At 45.5% G+C, this 23,470-nt stretch overlaps 1 protein-coding gene across 1 annotated transcript in view; it reads left to right on the forward strand.

Moving 5' to 3' along the window:
* The window catches only part of lamc3 (laminin, gamma 3), a gene marked incomplete at its 5' end in the record, with an annotated part of 191,099 nt that extends 167,945 nt beyond the window's left edge, over positions 1–23,154 (forward strand). The window contains 11 exons of the mRNA XM_083642378.1: positions 2,136–2,316; positions 4,893–5,140; positions 8,786–8,862; positions 11,590–11,724; positions 13,214–13,436; positions 14,428–14,574; positions 15,263–15,365; positions 16,295–16,497; positions 16,590–16,730; positions 17,610–17,709; positions 20,687–23,154. Of these exons, the coding sequence (XP_083498504.1) occupies positions 2,136–2,316; positions 4,893–5,140; positions 8,786–8,862; positions 11,590–11,724; positions 13,214–13,436; positions 14,428–14,574; positions 15,263–15,365; positions 16,295–16,497; positions 16,590–16,730; positions 17,610–17,709; positions 20,687–20,952 (1,824 nt within the window). The 3' untranslated portion in view covers positions 20,953–23,154. The remainder of the gene's footprint in view (positions 1–2,135; positions 2,317–4,892; positions 5,141–8,785; positions 8,863–11,589; positions 11,725–13,213; positions 13,437–14,427; positions 14,575–15,262; positions 15,366–16,294; positions 16,498–16,589; positions 16,731–17,609; positions 17,710–20,686) is intronic.
* Between the last annotated feature and the right edge of the window lie 316 nt (positions 23,155–23,470).

A 23,470-nucleotide genomic window follows, 5' to 3' on the forward strand; every position in this document is an offset into this window, starting at 1 on the left:
ATAGCACCGCCCCCCCGGCTCATCCTGCCTTTGTAGACTGTCATGTTAGCACCGCCCCCCCCGGCTCATCTTGCCTTTGTAGACTGTCATGATAGCACCGCCCCCCCGGCTCATCTTGCCTTTGTAGACTGTCATGATAGCACCGCCCCCCGGCTCATCTTGCCTTTGTAGACTGTCATGATAGCACCGCCCCCCCGGCTCATCTTGCCTTTGTAGATTGTCATGATAGCCATATGGCTCCTTTGGAATCCTACATTGCAGGTAAATAGTGGATGTGTAGTGAAACAGAAACCTTCCTAATGATCTCCTGTGCAGTTCTGTCCTCTGAGATTAGCATCAGTCCATGCTCAGGTCTGCGTCCTTGGTCTTGCTCTCTGAGTAGAGGCCAATCCAATACCACCGAGGTGCCTTTCCACTCTGTACACGTTCTTGTTCCAGCTAAAGTGGTTGTGTGTTCTCTCTGGACCACCTTGTATGGCTGTTTGAGTGCATGCTGTGACTTCCACAGTGTTAGCCATTCAGTGAACACCCCGAGCGCTGTCTGCTCTGAACACCTGCAATTACTCTCACTGTACCCCCCCCCTTACTCTCTCTCACTGTACCCAGTCACCCCCCCCCCCCCCACCCCTTCTCTCTCTCACTGTACCCCCCCCCCTTACTCTCTCTCACTGTACCCAGTCACCCCACCCCCCCACCCCTTCTCTCTCTCACTGTACCCCCCCTTTCTCTCTCTCACTGTACCCAGTCACCCCACCCCCCCCACCCCTTCTCTCTCTCACTGTACCCCCCCTTTCTCTCTCTCACTGTACCCAGTCACCCCACCCCCCCACCCCTTCTCTCTCTCACTGTACCCTTCCCCCCTTCCTCTCTCTCACTGTACCCAGTCACCCCATCCCACCCCCCTTCTCTCTCTCATTGTACCCCCCCCCCCCTTTCTCTCTTTCACTGTACCCAGTCACCCAACCCCATCCCCCCCCCCCGGCCACCTTTCTCTCTCCTAGCTTTTCTCTGGCTTACACACAGGAAGGCGGCAGACTAACAATTAGAGACAGAGAAAGGTTGAAAAAAATCTTAAATGTACTATATATAATGTAATATGTATATTATGGAAAACTGTACTACCATGTCACCATGATTATTATTACAGCGCTTTGGAAAATGTGGTAAATTGTCCATCATCAACCAAACTTAGCAACAGTCTCCCAGACGCAGACACTGAAATGATTTTGGTGATTGTATCAGTACTTTTTGAACATTTTCAGCACACTTTAACAATACCGCGCGTGATAATGCTGATTTTGGTCACTATAATCGCGATATGAAATTTCCATATCGTTTCACCTCTACACAGGACCAATGTGGAGCAGGCCTCCTGGTTTTTAAAGTGGCATAATCACAGTGAAATTATAGGCTCATTTAAACATTTAAAAGTGTGACAATTTGAATGCAAGGGCCAACAATTATGTGCCAGTGAGTGACATTATATCCTTTTAAGACAGGCATGCTCTAAGAAATCTACTCTAATTATCTAATGCAGTGGTTCTCAAATGGGGGTCCGAGGACCCCCAGGGGTCCGTGGCACTTTTTTTGTGTCCAAAAGCTTCATAGTTCAACGAGAATGTGTTATGCTTTAAATCTAAAATGGTTCATGGATTACATTCTAATCTAAACAAACCTATCAATTTAAAAGTCAAGCATGTTACCGTGGAAACAGTTAAGCTTAGCCCAAAATCACAAATCAGAATGAGGGGGTCCCCGGTATATTTTCTATCTTGTAAGGGGTCCTTGGCTGAAAAACATTTGAGAACCTCTGATCTAATGGAATGTTCTTTAGACACATGCTGTGCAGAGAAAAGTCTAAATGGCTGTGGATAATGTACAGTAAGCTTGTGTATTCTACCCAAAACCTGTCATTTCATTTATTCATTTATTCATTGCTTTTGTTGCAATAATACATGTTCATGTTATGGTTTATGAGTCCTTTCTCAATCCCTGCAGGGATAAATACCCATCTGGATGGATGGATATTCTGTGGTACTGTTTGTTGTTCAATCTTGTGTTTGGGTCACGGTGGGTTCTTGCACAATCCGACTTCTCATGGAGACTGTCCGTGCCAAATCCGGGCGTTATTGCAGGCGGGGAAGCTGAGGACGCACCTGCAGGATCTGGAGAAGCTCTTGGGCCAGTTTGATTGCCGAGGGAGATTCGGGCGGCAGCCTCGCCTCCTGCAGTATCACATGGACAGGCATCACGTGTACCAGCACCAGGGCGAGGACACCCTACCCAATGCTCTGGAGGACTTCCTGGCCTTCCAAGGTATTCACGAGTTTCCTGGTGAGACCGTGGGCGCTTCCATGACACCCTCCCTCCCTGTTTCCAGCTGCCGGTTGCCTGTTTCCGCCCAGGACCGTTCATAGCGAAAGAGACTGAAAATAATCATAATAATTGTTGTGACTTTGTACCTACCTATGTCTTGTAATGGAGCCCCCCAGCATAATAATTTCACACGTGCATAATTGTACAACGGGGTGACAGTATCTTGAATCTTGAAAGAGAGAGACCGCTAAAGCTCCGTTCAATGACCAAATAATAAGAGTTCCGGTTTGGACGTTTAGCCTTCAAAACAAAAGCGGCCGCTATGCAACCACATACTATTCTTTGCAATTTCGGCTAAATAAGCCCATACAGTACCAGTGAATTCACATTCACCTCGTTTTTGTAAAATATCGCCGCTATGCAACCACACAACATTACTATTTTTAGCCATTTCGGATCAAATAAGCCAAACGTTCCCACTCTTTGACAGCGGCGCGCACGTCCTTGCTAGTGAAAAAAATGTAAACAGGAAGTCGACCGCCGGCAACCCTCTGAGAAGCATGGGAAACGTAGGTCCAGGAATAAGGTGAATAACATCAACAAAACCACTTGACTTGACCAATCAGTCAGTGTGTCAATGTTCTTGTCAATGTTTCCTGTATGGTCAAGACATCTAAAAAAGACACGCGCCTCATTTGCTTTATGACATGTCGGTCGACACATCGGTTATGTGTCATTGTAGCCATTTTGTCATCATTTGCCATTGTTCATGCTGTGAGATGACAGGATATCATATCATTACATGCAAGACCGGCGAATAGGGCTCGGGCAGTTGACACTGAATCGCTACCATACGCATTCCACAAATGGTCTAATGCTATCTACTGTATGTGTGTTCAGCTTGACGCTGTTACAGATACAACAAAGCGATGACATCAGAAAGCAGGCAGCAATACAAGCGTCTCCCACCACTTGAACACAACGCTGATACATTGTCATTATGCTGCTTTACAAGCTGAGCTGCACATGCAGGCCAAATGAGACAAATCATCGGCATGGAGAACAAGGCGCTGTGCACGCAACTTCATCCCTATTTAGATGACAGGCGGCGCATCTCTAATCCCTGCCTTATGATGATTAGAGTTGCAATCAGCATAACAGTGGACATGGACACAGACACACGCGCAGGCACACACACACACACACAGTCACACACACACACACACACACACAGACACACACAGTGTCACACACACACACACACACACACACGCAGGCGCGCGCGCACACACACACACACACACACACACACACACACACACACACAGTCACACACACAGTCACACACACACACAGACACACACACACACACACACACACGCAGGCGCGTGCACACACACACACACACACAGATTTTCCAGTTAATAGGCCTGGTCTTCAAGACACTGGGTGGTCCAATAAGGATTTAACGACAGCGTGGGAGGGACAGGCTCACTGTGTGGGCACACAAACAGGACATTTACATGAACACTATCTATCTTGGAGCCTCTCTCCCTTCTTCTCTGTCCTTTCTAATTACTCTCACACACACACACACACACACACACACACACACACACACACACACACGCACACACACACACACACACACACACACACACACACACACACCTGTTCTCTCTCATTTTGCATCCCACAAAAAACGAATCGGCGAGCTAACCCCTAACAGAAGGTGAGAAGAGACATACTCTACTTGTGGGGCTCAGGTTAGAACCAGCTACTGGTTAGCAGGGTGGGGATTTCCTCATTTTAGGGGTAAGGCCATCCTTCAGCGTCACAAAAAAACAAAATGTAGGGCACAAAAGCAATTGCTCTATTGACATCGTATGTGTGAGTGATTTTTCTGAAATGTGTGTTGAAGAGGGGTGATCTCTGCACAAACCGTGTACGTCAGGTGCGTAGGAGCATCAGGTAAGTTGAGAATAGGAAATCCCGCACACTGACTTAATTTAAGACTTTTAAATAAAAGTCTTAAATGAACTCAGTGTGCGGGATTTCCTATTCTGAAATGTGTGTTAAAATGAGCCAATGACACATCCTTTGCATAGGGTAGGCTACGTTAAACTGAAACCACTGATGCTTTTAAAGCAACTGACACAGTAGCAGGATGGTAGCAGGGCACTGCCAAGGTGGCCTCAGGGATCTGAGGGCATCACGGCCAGTGGGAGCGGTGTGTAAGTCCCCCCCCCCTGCTGGTTAGAATGGAAGCAGCATGTCGAGGCTACAGTGAGACACAGTGTCAGACTGTGACAAAAACACAGCGTTTACATCTGGGCTTATCGGCTCAGAATGGATCGGATTCGTCCACAGAAGGACCAGGCTGGATGAAAGCGACGTAAGTGAAAACTGACGCAGTAAAGCCAGAAGGGTGTTGAAACACAACATGCCGGCGGCTACAAAGAGAGAAGCACATCGGAATGACATTACAGGTGAAATAGCCCATGAAAGACATAGAGTGTGCCATCTTTGTTTTGTTTGTTTATTTTATATCTGCATTGTGCTCTTTGTTCTGGCAGAAGCACGGGAGGCCTTCATCAAACAGTTCTCCGTGCTTGAAGCCTCTGCCCACACACTGTCGGCCCAGCTGCACGCCATCACCGCCGCTTTGAACTGCAGCGCCGCCGTGACCGAGGAAGAGGAAGAGGAAGAGGGGCGAGAGGAGGGCGAGAGGAGGGCTGTGTGTCAAGCCTTCACGGAGGCTGTGCTCATGATCAGAGCATCACAGACACAACTAAAGCAGGCAACCCTGAACCTGGACACCATGGTAGGCAAATCAAACGCACCTTATCATCCAGCTCTGTGTTCATCACAGAGGCAGCGTCCGTGTCATGTCATCATGCTATCCTTCATTGCATTCAACCCCCTTGATAGTTGTATCCAGGTATCCAGGGATGGAAATGGGGGGGGGGGGGGGGGGGGGGGGGACAGACGCTGCCTCTGCCCCCCTAGATCATCAGTGAAACCCCCTAGAGTAGGCTCGAGGGGGGGACGGCATTCCTCCTCAGGTTCCCCTTAAAAAATGCAGAGGGGGCAGCATAAAGGAGTAGAGAATAGTATAGGAGAACATGTATTTGGAAGCTGAATAAGCAGCGTCAATATCAATGTGTCATGAAGTCTGTCATGAATAAAATCAAGGGGAAATAATCTATACGAGTTTGGCAATCTTATTTAAGTAACTTTTGTAAGAGATTTTTATGTAGCTGTAATGGTATAATGATGAGTAAAAACGCAAACAAACAAAAAACAGTCAAGCATTCAGAAATGATTTGCTCTGCCCCCCGGCCTATCGGGCTGCTCGTAAGTAGGGTTCCTTCCCAGTGTCAAACCTGGCTTTATCGCGAGTGTTCAGCCGCCCCACAAGCAGGCTGATATCCTGTGAAAGATGATTGATTTGTGGTCCTCATCTCATCGTGGGCTGGTGCTGTGTACTGATGAGATGGCTCTTTAGTCAAGCTCTTTGCTGTAGAGCCACAAAGATCCCCCCCCCCCCCCCCCCCCCCAATGCCTCCAAAAGAAAGTGTACAGTCTGTGTGACGGACGCTAAATGAATGATTTGTTCTGCGCCCAGCACTCACTCACACACGCACGCACGCATGCACATACACTCTCACACACGCACGCGTACACACACACACACACACACACACACACACACACACACACCGCCCAGCGCTCAGTCTCTCCGCGCTGCTCGCCCCCCGGCGGCTTGGAATCTATTATGGATACTGCTGCCATGTTATTTGGGTTGGGGGAAATGAGGGAGCTTGTTTTGCCAATGCATAGCTTTCTGTGTGTGTGTGTGTGTGTGTGTGTGTGTGTGTGTGTGTGTGCGCGTGCGCGTGCGCGCGTGCGCGTGTGCGCGTGCGTGCGTGCGTGCGTGTGTGTGTGTGAATGCTCACAGACATAGCTCCAATGTCCTTATCACTTGGGTAAGCCTGGAGCAAGAGCAATGCAATTTGCCATTCATAAGCAGAGCAGCTTAACTATCACTTTGGAACACATTCAACATTTATACTTGTTTTTTAGCAACAACAAAGCTCAGACTGAGGCAACTGACCATGAGGAATTCGTCGAGTTCACTTCAGGGGGATTTTAGGTTTTCAGGGACTACTTTCAAGGTGCCCTTGTTTGGAGCTAGAGGGTCTGCGTTCCTGCAGGACTCACGGAGGAACCAGGGGACCTGCACCTAAATTCCAGTTTGAGACTAATCCCGAATGCTGTGTGGGTGGGAACAAGTGTTCCGACAATGGGGCCTTTTTCACAGCCGCCCGTTTGTGTCTAAAAGGCGGCGTAAACACAGGTGCAACCCAACTCATTAATTAGGGCCCCGGCACGGGGACACCTAAACGGAATGGACGTTGGAGACCCTACTGGTGCACATGTGTTACTTCCTGCCTTTTAGACACAAAATGGCCACTGTGGAAAAAAGGCCCCAGCACCAGCAAATGGAGATTGAGTAGTAGGCGGATACATCTCTCTCTCTCTCTCTCTCTCTCTCTCTCTCTCTCTCTCTCCCTCTCTCTCTCTCTCTCTCCCTTCAAGGAGCCAAGTCATACATTGAAACTGAATCAATTTTTTCAATTCCCCCTTCCCCTGAAGTAGGATGGGAAATTAAAAGACAGTCAGCAAATCTAAAGAAATCTATATAAAGCAATATTAATCTGTTTACCTATTAAACTGGACTCAATCTGGGAACCCATCGGTTACACACAAAAAAACTAAGTCGAAAGTCTGTCTCGAGAGAGATTACACAGGACTAAAAGAAACAAAATTAATCAAATCTGTCATTTACGGCTTAATATAATTTAATCCACTATCTCAATGGCTAGAAGGTTACAACATGACGTCACAGGATGAAACCATTGGGTCTGTTTAGTGTGGGAGTGAGTGGCAGCAGGATAATAAAAAGAAGTTCACGCAGACGTCTACATTGAACCTTTTGGAATGGTGGCCCTTCGGTCTTGGAGCTCATGAGATAGCTCCCTTGGGAATCCCTTTCGGCCACATGGGTGAAAGTGCACCACGCAGTTAGATTGCAGGCAGACACTCAATCGGGAGACCCGTGTTCGATTCCCGGCAGCAGCGCTTCCACATAATTCTCTTAGTCTTGTATTTTCATTACTTTATTATCCTATTCACTTTCACTTGTCAGACCTGTTCATGTTCCTTTCAGTCTGTAACCTATTATCCTATTCACTTTCACTTGTCAGACCTGTTCATGTTCCTTTCTGTCTGTAACCTATTATCCTATTCACTTTCACTTGTCAGACCTGTTCACGTTCCTTTCAGTCTGTAACGTATTATCCTATTCACTTTCACTTGTCAGACCTGTTCATGTTCCTTTCTGTCTGTAACTTATTATCCTATTCACTTTCACTTGTCAGACCTGTTCATGTTCCTTTCTGTCTGTAACTTATTATCCTATTCACTTTCACTTGTCAGACCTGTTCACGTTCCTTTCAGTCTGTAACGTATTATCCTATTCACTTTCACTTGTCAGACCTGTTCATGTTCCTTTCTGTCTGTAACTTATTATCCTATTCACTTTCACTTGTCAGACCTGTTCATGTTCCTTTCTGTCTGTAACTTATTATCCTATTCACTTTCACTTGTCAGACCTGTTCATGTTCCTTTCAGTCTGTAACCTATTATCCTATTCACTTTCACTTGTCAGACCTGTTCATGTTCCTTTCTGTCTGTAACCTATTATCCTATTCACTTTCACTTGTCAGACCTGTTCACGTTCCTTTCAGTCTGTAACGTATTATCCTATTCACTTTCACTTGTCAGACCTGTTCATGTTCCTTTCTGTCTGTAACTTATTATCCTATTCACTTTCACTTGTCAGACCTGTTCATGTTCCTTTCTGTCTGTAACCTATTATCCTATTCACTTTCACTTGTCAGACCTGTTCACGTTCCTTTCAGTCTGTAACGTATTATCCTATTCACTTTCACTTGTCAGACCTGTTCACGTTCCTTTCAGTCTGTAACGTATTATCCTATTCACTTTCACTTGTCAGACCTGTTCACGTTCCTTTCTGTCTGTAACGTATTATCCTATTCACTTTCACTTGTCAGACCTGTTCATGTTCCTTTCAGTCTGTAACGTATTATCCTATTCACTTTCACTTGTCAGACCTGTTCACGTTGCTTTCTGTCTGTAACCTATTATCCTATTCACTTTCACTTGTCAGACCTGTTCACGTTCCTTTCAGTCTGTAACGTATTATCCTATTCACTTTCACTTGTCAGACCTGTTCATGTTCCTTTCAGTCTGTAACGTATTATCCTATTCACTTTCACTTGTCAGACCTGTTCATGTTGCTTTCTGTCTGTAACTTATTATCCTATTCACTTTCACTTGTCAGACCTGTTCACGTTGCTTTCTGTCTGTAACTTCTTCATAGATCATTCCTTTCGAGGCGGTGTCGGGACCTAACAAATGGAACATGGTGGTCAATGACTCACAGGCCCTAATGAAAAGGTACGTCTGCTCAATGGACTTTAAGTGGTCAATTATGAGCAAAGGCCACATAGTCATCTCTCTGGATGTTCACTTCTTCTAGTCTGTCGCTCACATAGTAGTTAGGCTGCGGTAAATCGATGATGGCCTTGGCTGCTCAGAGTGTGCTAGCGCTATTATGTGCTAGTTACAAAAGTCTGGACGGGAGAGCCAGTGTGAGGACGTGGCCCATGCTGGCAGGCCCGTATGAGAGAGCCAGTGTGAGGATGTGGCCCATGTTGGCAGGCCCGTAGCCAGGGTCTGAGAGAGCCAGTGTCTGAGAGAGCCAGTGTGAGGACGTGGCCCATGCTGGCAGGCCCGTAGCCAGAGCCAGTGTGAGGACGTGGCCCATGCTGGCAGGCCCGTAGCCAGGGTCTGAGAGAGCCAGTGTGAGGACGTGGCCCATGCTGGCAGGCCCGTATGAGAGAGCCAGTGTGAGGATGTGGCCCATGCTGGCAGGCCCGTAGCCAGGGTCTGAGAGAGCCAGTGTGAGGACGTGGCCCATGCTGGCAGGCCCGCTGGCAGGCCCGTAGCCAGGGTCTGAGAAATACCCAGGTCATTTTAGTGCGGCTCGGGGGGTTCCATTTTTTTGTCCATTTTAACACATTCACTGCCAGCCGTTTTTCAAAACTGTAGTTAGCTTCTGCCAGAGGGTTTTTTTGAGGATTCTGGCTCATCTTTCAAGAGCCGAGGATTCGTTTCTGTTAGGATTTTGTGAACACACAATATCTCAAAAGAACTAATAGAATGTGTGCTTTCTCTGTCTAAAAGAGTTAGTTTGTAGAGTTAGTAGTTATGTAAGCATTAGCAGTTGAATACAGCATGGTTTCAGCGTCTGTAAATTTATTCTGAGATAAACGGCTTTTTGTGAAATTCGATAGAACAGTCACTTTAACCATTCATTTTTGGCATCAGTAAGACGTCAGACATCTAAACAATAGTTTTGAACAGTAATTTCCTCCATAACAGCAGGAAACACCCCTCTCCTTCAAACTCCTCCCTCCGTGTGTGTTCTTCTTGGCTGCAGGCGTGTCACAAGCTCGTTGCTGCTGCTGCTGTAACCTCGCGTCACCAGGCTCACTGCTTTGGTGCTGCTGTGCCTGTCTGCCTGTCTGCCTGGCGGCCGCTGGGCAAGTCTGGATGGATGGGCTCGCTCATTTCTTGGGGTTCTGAGAGCTTTGATGAAGCTTTTGCGATTCTGGTCTTATTTATGCTGCGTGTTTCAAAGTGTGTTCCACCCGTAATCTATTATGCAAATTTGCAAAACCCCACCGCCAGCTCCCAAGCGCGAAAGCGTTTTCGCCAATCCATTTTCATGAGAATGGCTTCCTCCTCACACTGCTTTTTGCTTGCCTTCCTCTAGAATGGAGAGCACTGTCGCCACTTAGTGGGTCGGTGGAATGGGTTGTACACGTTCGGTCGCTCCAATATTTTTATAGGAGACGTGGGGGGCATTGATCCACGTAGCACCGTCAAAATTTTTTTTTTTTTTTTTTGACGTCTCAACTCGTCATTGGCAGTGAACCGTTGGAATTTTTTTGACGAGTCAACTCGCCATTGGCAGTGAACGTGTTAAAGTAAAAGGCTTCAATCTGGTGCACTTTGAGAGCAAAATTAAGAGGCTAGATCTATAAAGAACTACATGACATCATGTTTGATTAATATCCTCTTTACTGTGCTGTTGCTGTTACAATGATACAAAAAATAAATGTCTCCCCACATAATATATATTCTGCATACAGGTCACATATGGCAGAATACTGCTCAATTAAATAGAATGACCCATCTCTACACAAACATCACTTACAGGGGAGTTACTTATCCATTCACTTCAATAGAACTGTCCCCAAAGTCTAGTCCCAATCTAGCCCCAATGCAAAATGTGAACGTTGTGGTGAGTTATGTCTCTTCAGCACACAGAGAGGAAGCAAATTGTAGCATTTCTGATCAACTGTCATATATCATGTTATTTATGAGGGCTTTAAAACATCAATGACAGATGAATAGATCTGGGGGCCGGGGCTATTTTTTTTTTTTTTTTAGAAAATACCGAGGTCATGACCTCGGTGGGCTCAATGGTAGCTACGGGCCTGCATGCTGGAATCCATTTCAGCGCTCCTCCGGCTACTGTAATGCTCTGTTATTTGCTGTTCCTCTCTCTTTGTCTTTGTCACGGCGCACTGCCTCGAGCATTAACGCTAACATTCAAATCAGAGCTCGCTCACCCAGGGATTTACTGGAGCCATGGCATATAAATGGCTGTCTCCGTCAAACAGAGAGGCGATAGCTCAGCTGATTAGCACCAGTAGCTCGGCTGCTGTATCTCTGTGTGGCTTGTCAGTGTGTGTTGGTAGCGCTTGACGGGGATGAGCGTCATCACGCTGTTCGTTAGTAATACACAACAATAAGAGACGCCTACAAACATGTACGGTTACATTATAACAAACTAACACGAATACGCTTGTCGCAAACAATCACGTCCGTCTTCTGTATGGACCACGTGATTTGGGAAGGGCTACTACTACTATGGAAGCCTCTATAAGGAAATCCGCTTTACATCCTCCTGACGGACAGCCATAAACTACAAAATTGTACACACAAGCTGGACCGTGACAATCTTCCTCATTCAATTTGTCCTCCTTTATCGCTCTCTTTATCTCTCTCTCTTTCTCTCTGTCTCTCTCTCTCACTCCCTCTCTCTCTCCCTAGTCACAGAGAAATGGCAGACCACATCGAGGCCATCGCCAGCAGGGCAGTCAATGCCTCAAAGCAGACCTTCAGCCTGGTGATGGATCTACTGGAGGACAACTCCACCGAGGAGTACATCAGGGACCTAACGGACCAGTGAGTAGGCTACAGGAAGGACGGACACACACACACACACACACACACACTGCACAAACAATCCAGACCCCCCCCCCCACCCCACCCCCCGCCATTCACATGAAGCATGCTTTATTGCCATATCCCAACATGCGACATGAGTTTGTGAATGGGTGTGCCTTCTCAATATATTTCTCTCCAAGTAGAGCTATCCCATGTATTACTGCACATGGAGTTATAGAAATAAGACGTTTAGCCACAGGGGGACAGCTTCCCTCCACTAAGCCTATTGCTTTCCTGGGCTAGCTGCATGCTTGCTGCATCTCCTAGCGTGAGATTGCTGTGAGGATTATCCTGAACGCTAGACAGAGTGACGGCAAAAAGCCCTCCGGTGGCCATGATGGGAGCAACAAGCGAGGAAGTCAAAATTGATTACCCCCCCCTGCCAACAGCCGCAGTCAACTTGCTTCAGCACAATACTGCTAATCTCTAGACGACTGCTGTAGCTGCACATCAGTCTGTGTGTGTGTGTGTGTGTGTGTGTGTGTGTGTGTGTGTTGTGTGTGTGTGTGTGTGTGTGTGTGTGTGTGTGTGTGTGTGTGTGTGTGTTGTGTGTGTGTGTGTGTGTGTGTGTGTGTGTCTGTGTGTGTGTGTGTGTGTGTGTGTGTGTGTGTGTGTGGGGGGGGGCATCTTCTGTTTATAGGATGTGAGTTGAGCAGTGCACGCATATAGAAGGGCATTACATTTCCCAAATGTATGTCCCCATCAGTGTTGGGGGCAACTCATTACAAAAGTAATATCTCAAAAGTAACTCAGTAATATAACTTATTACAAATAGGATTTCAGTAATATTATACCAGTTACTTTGTCAAGTAACACAAGTTACAAATTGAGTTAAATTTCTTCCCCATCACAGCACATATTTAAATAAAGATATAATAATAATTTCCTAACCAAATTGTATGTTCTTATGTGAATAACCACTATACATGACAATAGCAAAAGGAACGGATAACATTTACAATCTTTACACTGATTTCAAGACGGTTGAGATTATTTTTCGGGATGGTAACGGGGCAGCGATGTCATTGTGCTACTGCTGTTATTTTGGTGAAAGTAATGCAAAAGTACTGTATAAGTAATGAGTTACTCTACACAGACAGTAATATTGTAAAGTAACTTATTACTTTAAAATGAAAGTAACTAGTAATATGTAGTATATTACATTTTGAAAGTAACTTGCCCAACACTGGTCCCCATGTCCTGGTACATCGTTAGTGGTGTTTTTGTAGTGATGACATCAGAAGACGAGAGATCCTCTCTACAATAACTCTTTAACTTCAGTTATATTAACTACATGTTAAATAAACAAATGAACACAATCTAAGATAGGAGATATCAGTTCATAGCCTCATTATACACATTTTAAAAACGCCATAGCCAATCATGTCCATCACAAATAATATGACATACCCTCTGTCTCGACCTCTCTCGTCCCCGTGTCTATCAGACTATCAGACATGCAGCAGCAGAAAGAGAGCCTGACGGCCCAGGTGAAGGACACTGCAGCCCAGCAGCTGGTGCTGCAGGAGGCATCTGCTGTGTCGGATGTTGCCCTGGGCAACATCACATCATCCCTGCGTCAGCTGGCTCTGACAGGCGCCAGCCCATCACCAGACCCTGAGCAGACACAGCTCAATCTAACACGTCCAACTACTGACCACACATCAGAGGTCAGTGTGGACAGCTCCTGCACGCTGCAAATAGAATTTTAAGCATTATGATGGTTCATTGTAGATACATGGGAAGCGACACAACTCCTGGTCCAGGCACTGATCATCTCTCGCCTGGACTACTGCAATGTTCTTCTGGCTGGGCTACCTGCTGCAGCCATCCGACCGCTTCAGCTCATTCAGAACGCTGCAGCCCGTCTGGTATTCAACCAACCCAAATTCTCTCATGTCACTCCCCTCCTCCGGGACCTTCACTGGCTTCCCATCTCAGCACGCATTAAATTCAAAACCCTAGTTCTGGCCTACAGGGCCGTACACCAGACAGCTCCTCTGTACTTACAATCTATGGTCAGGTTCCAAATCTCTCACCGTTCCCTCTGCTCCTCCACCAGCGCAGGACGCCTCACCCCTCCTTCACTACGGGGGCTCAAAAGTCGCTCATCCCGTTCGAGACTCTTCTCGTCCCTGGCACCTCAATGGTGGAACGAGCTTCCACCTTCGGTCATGACGGCCGAATCACTGCCTATCTTTCAATAACCTTAACTTGTACCACTGTGCCTTCAGAAGTTGTAGTTGTCATAGACTGTGTTGCATAGTTGATTGCTCTATTGTTGACAAGAATGTGTTAGTGTAAGTCGCTTTGGATAAAAGCGTCTGCCAAATGACGTAATGTAATGTAATGTAATGTAATGTACATGAGTCAATCATAGTCAAATGAATGTGACAGTGACAACTGCATGCATCATGTAATGATGAAACATTTGAGGTTGTTTAAATAGGTTCATAGAGTTACACTCTTTCTTTTCAAGATGGTTGGGCAGTCTTGACGTATTTTCTTTAACATTTGAAAAACAGAGAGGGACACATAGTAGTACAGTAGGCACAGGAGAGAAGTACACAAAACACTCTCAAGCTTTTCTAGAAATGTGTGAAAAAATTTGTCAAATTTGCATATGGGTGGGTCTTTATGCCATTTCCTCTTCCTGTGTAGCAGGGTGTGGGACTGCTAAACAAGACAGAAGAGCTGGTCCTGCATGTCCAGACCAAAGAGGATCTCATCAGCAAGATCAGAGAAGAAATGGATCCTCTTATAGAGACTGCCAGCAAGAACTTGGAGATGCTGGACGGCATCTATGAGGTGATTACATTTACTACAGCAGTAGGTGTTATGACATGAAATGCTGAGTATGTATTGGATATTTATATCTTACTAGCTGACAGTGACAGGTGATGCTCCTGTATGCATTCAGCCCAGTATCACGGCCAGGGTACAGTGTCAATGTCACGCTTTGGCTCGCCTAGTACACGGTGTATGAAGGTACTCCACCAGCAGGGGGCGCACAGGGTGAAAGCGACGCCACGGGACTGCGACATTCAAGTAGCCGCAGCACACGTTAGGGGTGATGGAGTGGGGTGGGATGGGTGGACGTGCGGTAGCGTTCCCGGCTCCCAACTTCCTCGTTGCGAGAGCGGCCCCCCGACGTGTCAATTTTAACCCCGACCCAAACCATAACTCTAACCTTAACCAAGTTGTTTTACTTGCCTAAACCTAATAAACAGGAAACGGTTTTCAACCAGGAAAAACTCACAACTCGCACAGTCGACCCGAGGATGGAGCTCGAGCTGTGGCTGGAGCTCCAGTGGCTCAACACGCTGGACTGAGGCTATATAGCGCGACAGTGACACGGTACCCCAGCGGGTGTGTTACACACGTTACGTTACACGTGACACCAGGTGACACTGCGTGGTGTCGCCTGCTTTGTATTGGATCTCCAGAGGCAATGTTGGCTCTTTATCCTCTTCATCCATTGTGTGTCTCTCTGAAGCTGAACGCTCATGCTGAGGGGGCAAAGGTCACGGCTGTGGCATCCGTGGTGGCAGTGAAAGAGGTGGAGTCAGAAGCCATCACCCTGCACAGAGAACTAGAAGGTGAGCATCTCTGTCTATCTGACTGTCTCTGTCTGTCTGTCTCTTCTGTCACGTCTCTGTCTATCTGACTGTCTCTGTCTGTCTCTTCTGTCGCGTCTCTGTCTATCTGACTGTCTCTGTCTGTCTGTCTCTTCTGTCACGTCTCTGTTTATCTGACTGTCTCTGTCTGTCTGTCTGTCTGTCTCTTCTGCCGCGTCTCTGTCTATCTGACTGTCTCTGTTTGTCTGTCTTTTCTGTCGCGTCTCTGCCTATCTGACTGTCTCTGTCTGTCTGTCTCTTCTGTCGCGTCTCTGTCTATCTGACTGTCTCTGTCTGTCTCTTCTGTCGCATCTCTGTCTGTCTGACTGTCTCCGTCTGTCTCTTCTGTCGCATCTCTGTCTATGTGACTGTCTCTGTCTGTCTCTTCTGTCACGTCTCTGCCTATCTGACTGTCTCTGTCTGTCTCTGCTGTCGCGTCTCTGTCTATCTGACTGTCTCTGTCTGTCTCTTCTGTCATGTCTCTGTCTATCTGACTGTCTCTGTCTGTCTGTCTGTCTCTTCCATCGCGTCTCTGTCTGTCTGTCTCTTCTGTCGCTCTTGCCTTATTTATTTATTTACTTATTTTGGCGAACATCCAACTGAATTATTCCACTCAAATTCAAATGTCAGATATCGACACGGTGAAAACAAACAGTAATTGATACAACTGTTACACTAATAAATGTGTCATCACAGTTTGACTTGTCATGCAGTGATGTAACGAAGTGAGGATTTCCTCTGAGAATTTTTACAGGTTCAAGTTGACAAAGGAAACTGATCAAAAGGCATTCCTCATTTAAAAGAACCTGGCACCAGAAAATGAGACATCTGAATGATACATTTTACAATTCAATACAGCCCGGTTTATATTGAATGCCTCTACATCCCGCTAACTGCCATGCAACCCTCAGACATGCAGAGGGAGTGGCCCCGTCGGGAGGCCCAGACCAAGGCAGCGGTGAGGAAGGAGAAGCCTCTGGAGGAAAAGGTTCTAGCTGACGTCAAGAAGAAGGTGAAACAGGTGGAGAAGATGCTGAAACCGGCCTTGGAGAACTCCAGCCTCTCCACCGCCACCGCCGAGGAGGCCGAGCGCACGGCGAATGCTGTGGCGAAGGTCTGTGCATCTCTGTAGATCGTGACCGCAGCTCCGGCGCCGGCTGCTTTTGCTGCTTCTCTCCTCACGTCTCCTACATGTTTTGTGTCCAGGAGTCCAAGGCCATGCTGAGCCAGGCCAAAATCACCAGGACTCTGTCTGCCCAGCTGACCTCCCACGTAGACACTGCCCTGCAGCAGCTGGCTGAGAAGGAGGCTCTGACTGCCACTGCCCACTCCCAGATCACCTCAGAGGTAAGTCAGCCAAGTCAAACATCTAACACTAGCAGTGTGTAAGGGTTCAGGCCCCATGATGAAGTGTCCATGATCTTAAATGAATGGACGACGTGGAGGTGTGAACCGCCCGAGTCTCAGCCATGATAATGGACACCTCGAAGGGCATTAACCCGCTTGGTCACTTGGCAAAGAAAATAAATTAATTTATATTTTCATGCGTTTTGCAGTCAAAACCTACAGTTTTTCCACAAGTCATAACTCTTTCACAAGTTGGTAACACCTGAGGGTTTGACTAATACCTGGCTGGAACAATCATTACCATCCCATCAGGTTCTCATGCAATGGAAACGTTGTTCACTGCTCCAGTAAATAGGATGAACCTTGGATATGACTCGACAACCGGAGACAATCTAGTCAGCTCAGCTCATATACAAGAACCCTTTGGCTCAGAGCCGGGAAAGCTAATGTTATGCTAACAAGTTTCAAAGTCAATAACATTGCATACGATCGACAAACCAGTACCAGCTACAGTAGCTATCCAGCCATTGTCCCCAAATTAATATCAAGATTTTCACAAGCAATGAGATAGGCTGTGTAGCCTACTGTTGGCCTGAAGTAGCGCGTTGAATAGCGACTGGGATGTGATATGCTATGTAAATATGTATAAATATGTGATATGTGTGTCACAATCCTGTGGTGTTCATGGGGCATAGATGTGTTGTAAATGACTAATTTTAGATCCGGGCTGGTACTACGTATAGCCAGCACATTCATTTAAAAACAGACAGTTTGATTTGAACTATTTAGTAGGTGTGGACACCCTGCAGCCAATCAGAATCTAGTATTCATCCAGACCATGGTATAAATCTGAAAGGATCTATGTCTGCTCATTCCCAGCCTGAGGTGTCCCTGACCAATGTGAAGGAGGACATAGAATCAGCCAAGCTCCAGTTAGAGGCCTATTCTGTTGCACTGAATGAGCTGATCGGTAATATTGGTAAGTCACAGTTTAGAATGAATGAATGAATGAATGAGACATCTGTATGTTCTCACTTTACATGTTTCAAAGATAGATAACCTTCTTAAATTATATTTTCCTTCTCTCGATTTAATTATTATTATTATTATGATTATGATTGATTATTATGATTATTATTTTATACAAACAGGAAGGCCTTTACCCCTAACTCAAACAAGTATTTCATTCATTCATCTTACCTTGTCATTCTGGTCCATTTTTAGTCCTCTATGTCTTTGAAACTCATACAGTATCATTAGAACCTAAATGTCAGCTCACTAAAGACTTCTGCACTTTTTAATGCCTCATTTAACATGGAAATATTTAAATATTTAGATTTATTGTTCATTTCCGTGGTACAGTAGTGTTTCAGCATGAACAGCGGGGGATGTCTTTTGTTAACAGGACCCAGCAGAGTTTGCTTGGCTCAAATATATAATTATCTGTCACATTCATTTGAGTCTATTCATAATGTAGCATGTCATTTGCATAGTGACATAGTGACAGGGCGGCAGGGGTTTGGCGCTCTGTGGTCAACATGTCACCCTGCTTGAGGGCATAATGACCAAATCTATGTGATCAGGTGATTAGGCTGACTGATCCACTCTATGAACCTCAGATGTGGACTTTATCCACACTCAACCTCAATTAGTTGACCATAAGGCCTTGGCCACACTGATCCGTCAGAAAATGGACAGAACGGATAGATTTATGTCCGTTGCATGTACAAGTAACCTACTTGTACAGCAGGTGGCGGTAAGCACCTTGAAGGTGTCAGCGACCCGCCTATAAACCGAGAGAAGAAGAAAGCTGGCGTCAGCTAGCTCAAAGAGCATGGAAGGAAAGAGACGACACTCCGGCCATTTTTGGAAACAGAATGCGCCTCGCAGTGGTCAGCTGCGGTAGCGCTGGCCCCTATAATCAGCCTCTCTAAACAGTAACTCAACGGGAGTTGAACGTCGGGTCCTTTTCATTAGATATTTATCTTGAAAAAACTAAACAAAGAAAACGAAAAATTTTGCTTAGTTTCCACAATATGGTTGTTGTTTTACATCCCTGCACTACACCACTTCAATCAAGATTTGCAGTACGCCCGGAAAAGATGTGAATCCCCAAAGTTTAGAGTGTTCTCCCGTTGAGTTACTGTTTAGAGAGGCTGATTATAGGGGCCAGCGCTACCGCAGCTGACCACTGCGAGCCTGTGCGAGGTTCTTTTGGCGCTGTCACGCTTCCAAAAATAAAAAATGGCGGAGGCTGCTGGGCGCTGATGTTGCAATGGGGCAATATGGAGCTGTCATTTCTTTCCATAAAAGTTCTTTGGCTAGCTGTTAGCTCTGTGCGCTACGTTACTTATGTGGCAATAAAATGCCACTGAACGACCAGATTAGATGGTGAAATCAGACGGTGACACTGACTATCACGTTGTACAACAGCGGGATGGTGTACACAGCATTAATTATAGCCTCCTTCTCCGCCTCGGCCGCCATCTTCTTTGAAAAGTTGAAACAAATCTCGGGAAGGCCTCCTCTCGAGACCTCGACTCTGATTGGCTAAATGGACAGTGACTATCCGACCATCCGACCATCGGATACGTCCATCCAGAAAAGTTCATCCCTCTTCAACTTTCTGTCCATCAAAACGTATGCACATTTTCTGGATACGTACGCTTCTGAGTGCTCCACGGACAGTCGGACAGCTGTCATTGAAAATGAATGGAAGTGAACAGAGAAATGAACGCACACGGACAGACACCACGGATCAGTGTGGCCAAGGCCTAAGACTGTTGTTAGGCTCATATCTGTTCTGTTCTGTCGTTCTATCTCAGTTCTATTGTGGAACTTGAGAAACATAGTCTGAACAAGTGCTGAGTCCAGTACACAGCCCGCAACGGGTTTATGGCAAAATAAGAAATGTGTGACTGTGGACCCCCTGAACACATGTTGAATCCCCCCCAATCACGGCAGCTGGACTACACTCATTACATTAAAGTATATAGTGGCTACTACTTCTACCAGAACTTTCTATTCCATTAGATTACTCTTGTTAACTACATTGTGCACCCCTTGGACTGTAAATTCATATTGAATGCCTACGTAGGCTAACCATCCTCCTATCTGTGTATATACTGTATATATTGGACTGCACTTGCAATGTTGTGATTTTGTCTTTTAGTTATTTCCTTTATCTCTGAATATTGATGTGACCACTACGCTGCATACATACATGAAGACAAATTCTTCTTATGTAATCTTGCATATTGTGGCTATAAAAGTGATTCTGATTCTGATTCTGGAGTGTGAAGAAAGAAAGAAAGAAAGAAAGAAAGAAAGAAAGAAAGAAAGAAAGACTTGAACTGACCTAAAACTGAAATCATGACATACTGTATCTATGATTCCGTATATGAGGTATGTTATTTTTATTCTTTTTCTTGATGATGCTGCTTGCTTTGTTTGCTTTTGTGCTTGTTTGTGTCTTGTTGTGTTTCTACTGCTTTTATCGTGCAAATGAATACATCTCAATCAATACATCTCAAATGTGCCTGTTTTCAAGAGCAATATTTTGAATATCAAAAAATTCAAAGTCTCTGTCACTGGTTAATCTGCCCGACTCGTTTATGCATAAACACAACATCTCCAACCTTCAGAGCAGCACTTTCACTAGTTATTGATTTGACAACAACGGAGGTCACCTGACCTCAAACAAAACCAGACAAACATTTGTCCTTATCCTTCTCACAGCTTAGACAGAACAAGGTTTGGAGTTGATAACGCAACACCATATAAACAACCAGGGATTTCGGAAAAATGGCACACAAGATTTCCAATTAAACCTCTCCAATCTAGCAAAATAGCCCGTAGCGAGACAAGCGCCTGTTAGAAAATGGGGAGACTTCTGACGTGTTCTGGTTTGGTTTCTCCTCCCTCCATCTGTCTTCTCTCTTGCATGTCTGGCCCAGATGGGAAAGTCCCGCTGGAGCGTTTTGACCACATCCTGAACGAGACGGCGCGTCGTCTGAGCATGCTCCGCGGCAGCGTGGAGAGCCCGGCGCTGGGTCGCAAGATCCAGATGTTACACTCGGCGGCCAAGGAGCAGCAGAGCCGGCTGTCCCACATTGAACTGGACTTACAGGAGATCAGGGAGGAGAGGGACAGTCTGAGGGACATCACCTTGAACTTGCCCCAGTCCTGCCCGCAGGCCACAGGGGCAGCAGGCAATGGCTAGGCGGGGGTGTTGGGGGGGTGAAGCCACCGATAAAACAGCTGAGCATCAAAAATGTCTGGGGGAGATTCTGATAATAACAGGAAGTGCGGTTATCTTTTATTTCTGCCCTCTCTAGAAAAATAATCTACGATGTTCTTTCAAATTCCCCGTTCCACCTTTTGCCCAGCCTAAGCCTGGTCAAAACCATCTTGAGAACATGGCCTAAAAATTCTGATTCGCTCAATGTATCAGTCTGCCCGCCCACAGCGATTTCCTGAATTTACAAGGCAACGGGTCCAATCAGGGACTGTGTCGTAATCAGTGTTGGGGGTAACTCATTACAAAGGTAACATATTACATGTAATATATTACTTTTAGCAGTAACTCAGTAATATCACTTATTACTTATTTCAGTAATATTATACCAGTTACTTTGTCAAGTAACTCAAGTTACAAATTGAGTTACATTTGATTAAATCAAAGCACATATTTAAAAAAGATACAATCATTTCCTAATCAAACTGTGTGTTTTTATGCAACTAACCACTATAGATGACAATAACAGAGGAAAAGAATAACATTTAGAATTTTGGATTGTTTACACTGACTTCAAGGCGGTTGAAATTATTTTTCCGGATGGTTCCGGGGCGGCGATGTCATTCTGCTGCTGCTGTTATTTTGGTAAAAAGTAATGCAAAAGTAGTGTAATAAGTAACGAGTTACTCTACACAGAAAGTAATATTGTAAAGTAACTTATTACTTTCAAACGAATGTAACTAGTAATATGTAGTATATTACATTTTGAAAGTAACTTGCCCAACACTGGTCGTAGTTGATGATGTACTGTAAGCGGGCCAATCGGGCAAAACGGTAATGGCGTCTCCCAAAGCAGCGAGCAAGCGGTAACGTTAATGACATTAACGCCATAAGTGCCGTTATTGCAGAAACAGACTCAAAAACAACAATTAAACAAGAAGAAGAAGAGTATGCACCAGGGGAGTTTCTCGAAGGAGGAAGTCTTTCTTCTGAGTGGACTTTGATTGGATATGACCACACAGATTGGCTGAAGGCGTCTTCTGTCAAGGTAATACTCGCTGGAAGTCCAGACTGATAGGTAGAGCAAAACAGAACGTGAATGTCACATTATAGATGGTCTTTACCAGGCTACTTTTGCCCCAAGGTACAATTTATTCCATCACTACACACACACACACACACACACACATTAGCACACACAGTTTCATCTGACGCTACAGGGTTAGTCTCTGTCTCCCACAGACTGCGTACTCTTCCTTCCCCCTCTTGGTGATTGTTTTTTGTCATTCATTTCATCCCCCTTCTCTCTTTGGACCAACAGCATCAGAAGTTTAATTTAACCGTGCGGGTGAAAAAAAAATAACGAGTGATTCTGAGCTGCTGGAGTGCACTGTCATGTGTAGAATAATGCTGATTTTCCTTTGTGGGGGTAGAAGCTGTGTCTGAGTGCTTCTCCAGAGTGACACATCCATTTACACTTCAGTTCTTTTTCATCAGCCTGGCTTAATTAACAATTAGTCCTTTTGGCCTCGCCGGGGTTCAGGTCAGGCTTCAACAGCACACAACCTCTGGGATTACAGTGGCTACCTCTGTTTTTGTGCTTTCTCTCTCTCTCCCCTGTCTCTCGCTATCAAACGTCATCAGCATCGACCAGTATTTTCCTCCAAAACAACTGGTCATTACTGTTGGCCATACTGCCTGGATCCTGGTGAACTTAAGAAAATATTAATATTCCGTGGAAAGAGCTCATGAAATGGCTTTGGCAAAATTATGCAAATTATAGCGTTTTCTGTATTCATTAAAGCACTCAAAGTAGAATTACTGATCTGGGATCAGAGTTAGTCTCTAACAATGAATATTATCATATAAACAAGTGGTTTGATCCACTCAATCAACGTTGTTAATCTGGGAGTCTTTGCGAACGCCAACGTATATCCGTTGTGTGTCGATGCATAGCTGTGTGTGTGTGTGCGTGCGTGCAAGGAAGAGAGGGGGGAGAGTGGGGCCGAGATGTCTGAGAATTTAAATAACACACTTTTGTAATATGCGGTAACAAGATTCTGTGTACTTTCCTATTGTCAAACCCAGTTTGTTTCTATCCAGGCAATTGCAATAGCACACCTATACAACAGTACAGTGCCAGACGCTGGTTTTAAAGTTACCCCTTGATTGTACTGCTTTACACCAATAAAACCTTTTATAATATTTGCTGCTTCTTCTTTTCTTTTGACCGAAAAGTGGCGGACAGAGCAAACGAGCGACTGACGGATCGATACATACCATCGGTACAGTACCATAGTACCGCTGCTGTATAGTACCCACTCAACACTGCTACTGAGTAGGGATTTCCGTAAGCTATCACTGTTAGTCATTTATATGGCCAGCAGCAACATCATTGCTATGATTATGGTTGTTAAAAGTGGATAGTGTTGCTGCAATATGGAGATGTTGGTTTTTCCTGTCGCATCCCTGCAGGTTGTTTATGGTAATGTTACATGCAATG

This window comes from Poromitra crassiceps (assembly GCF_964638095.1).
Source record: "Poromitra crassiceps genome assembly, chromosome: 8".
NCBI lineage: Eukaryota > Metazoa > Chordata > Actinopteri > Beryciformes > Melamphaidae > Poromitra > Poromitra crassiceps.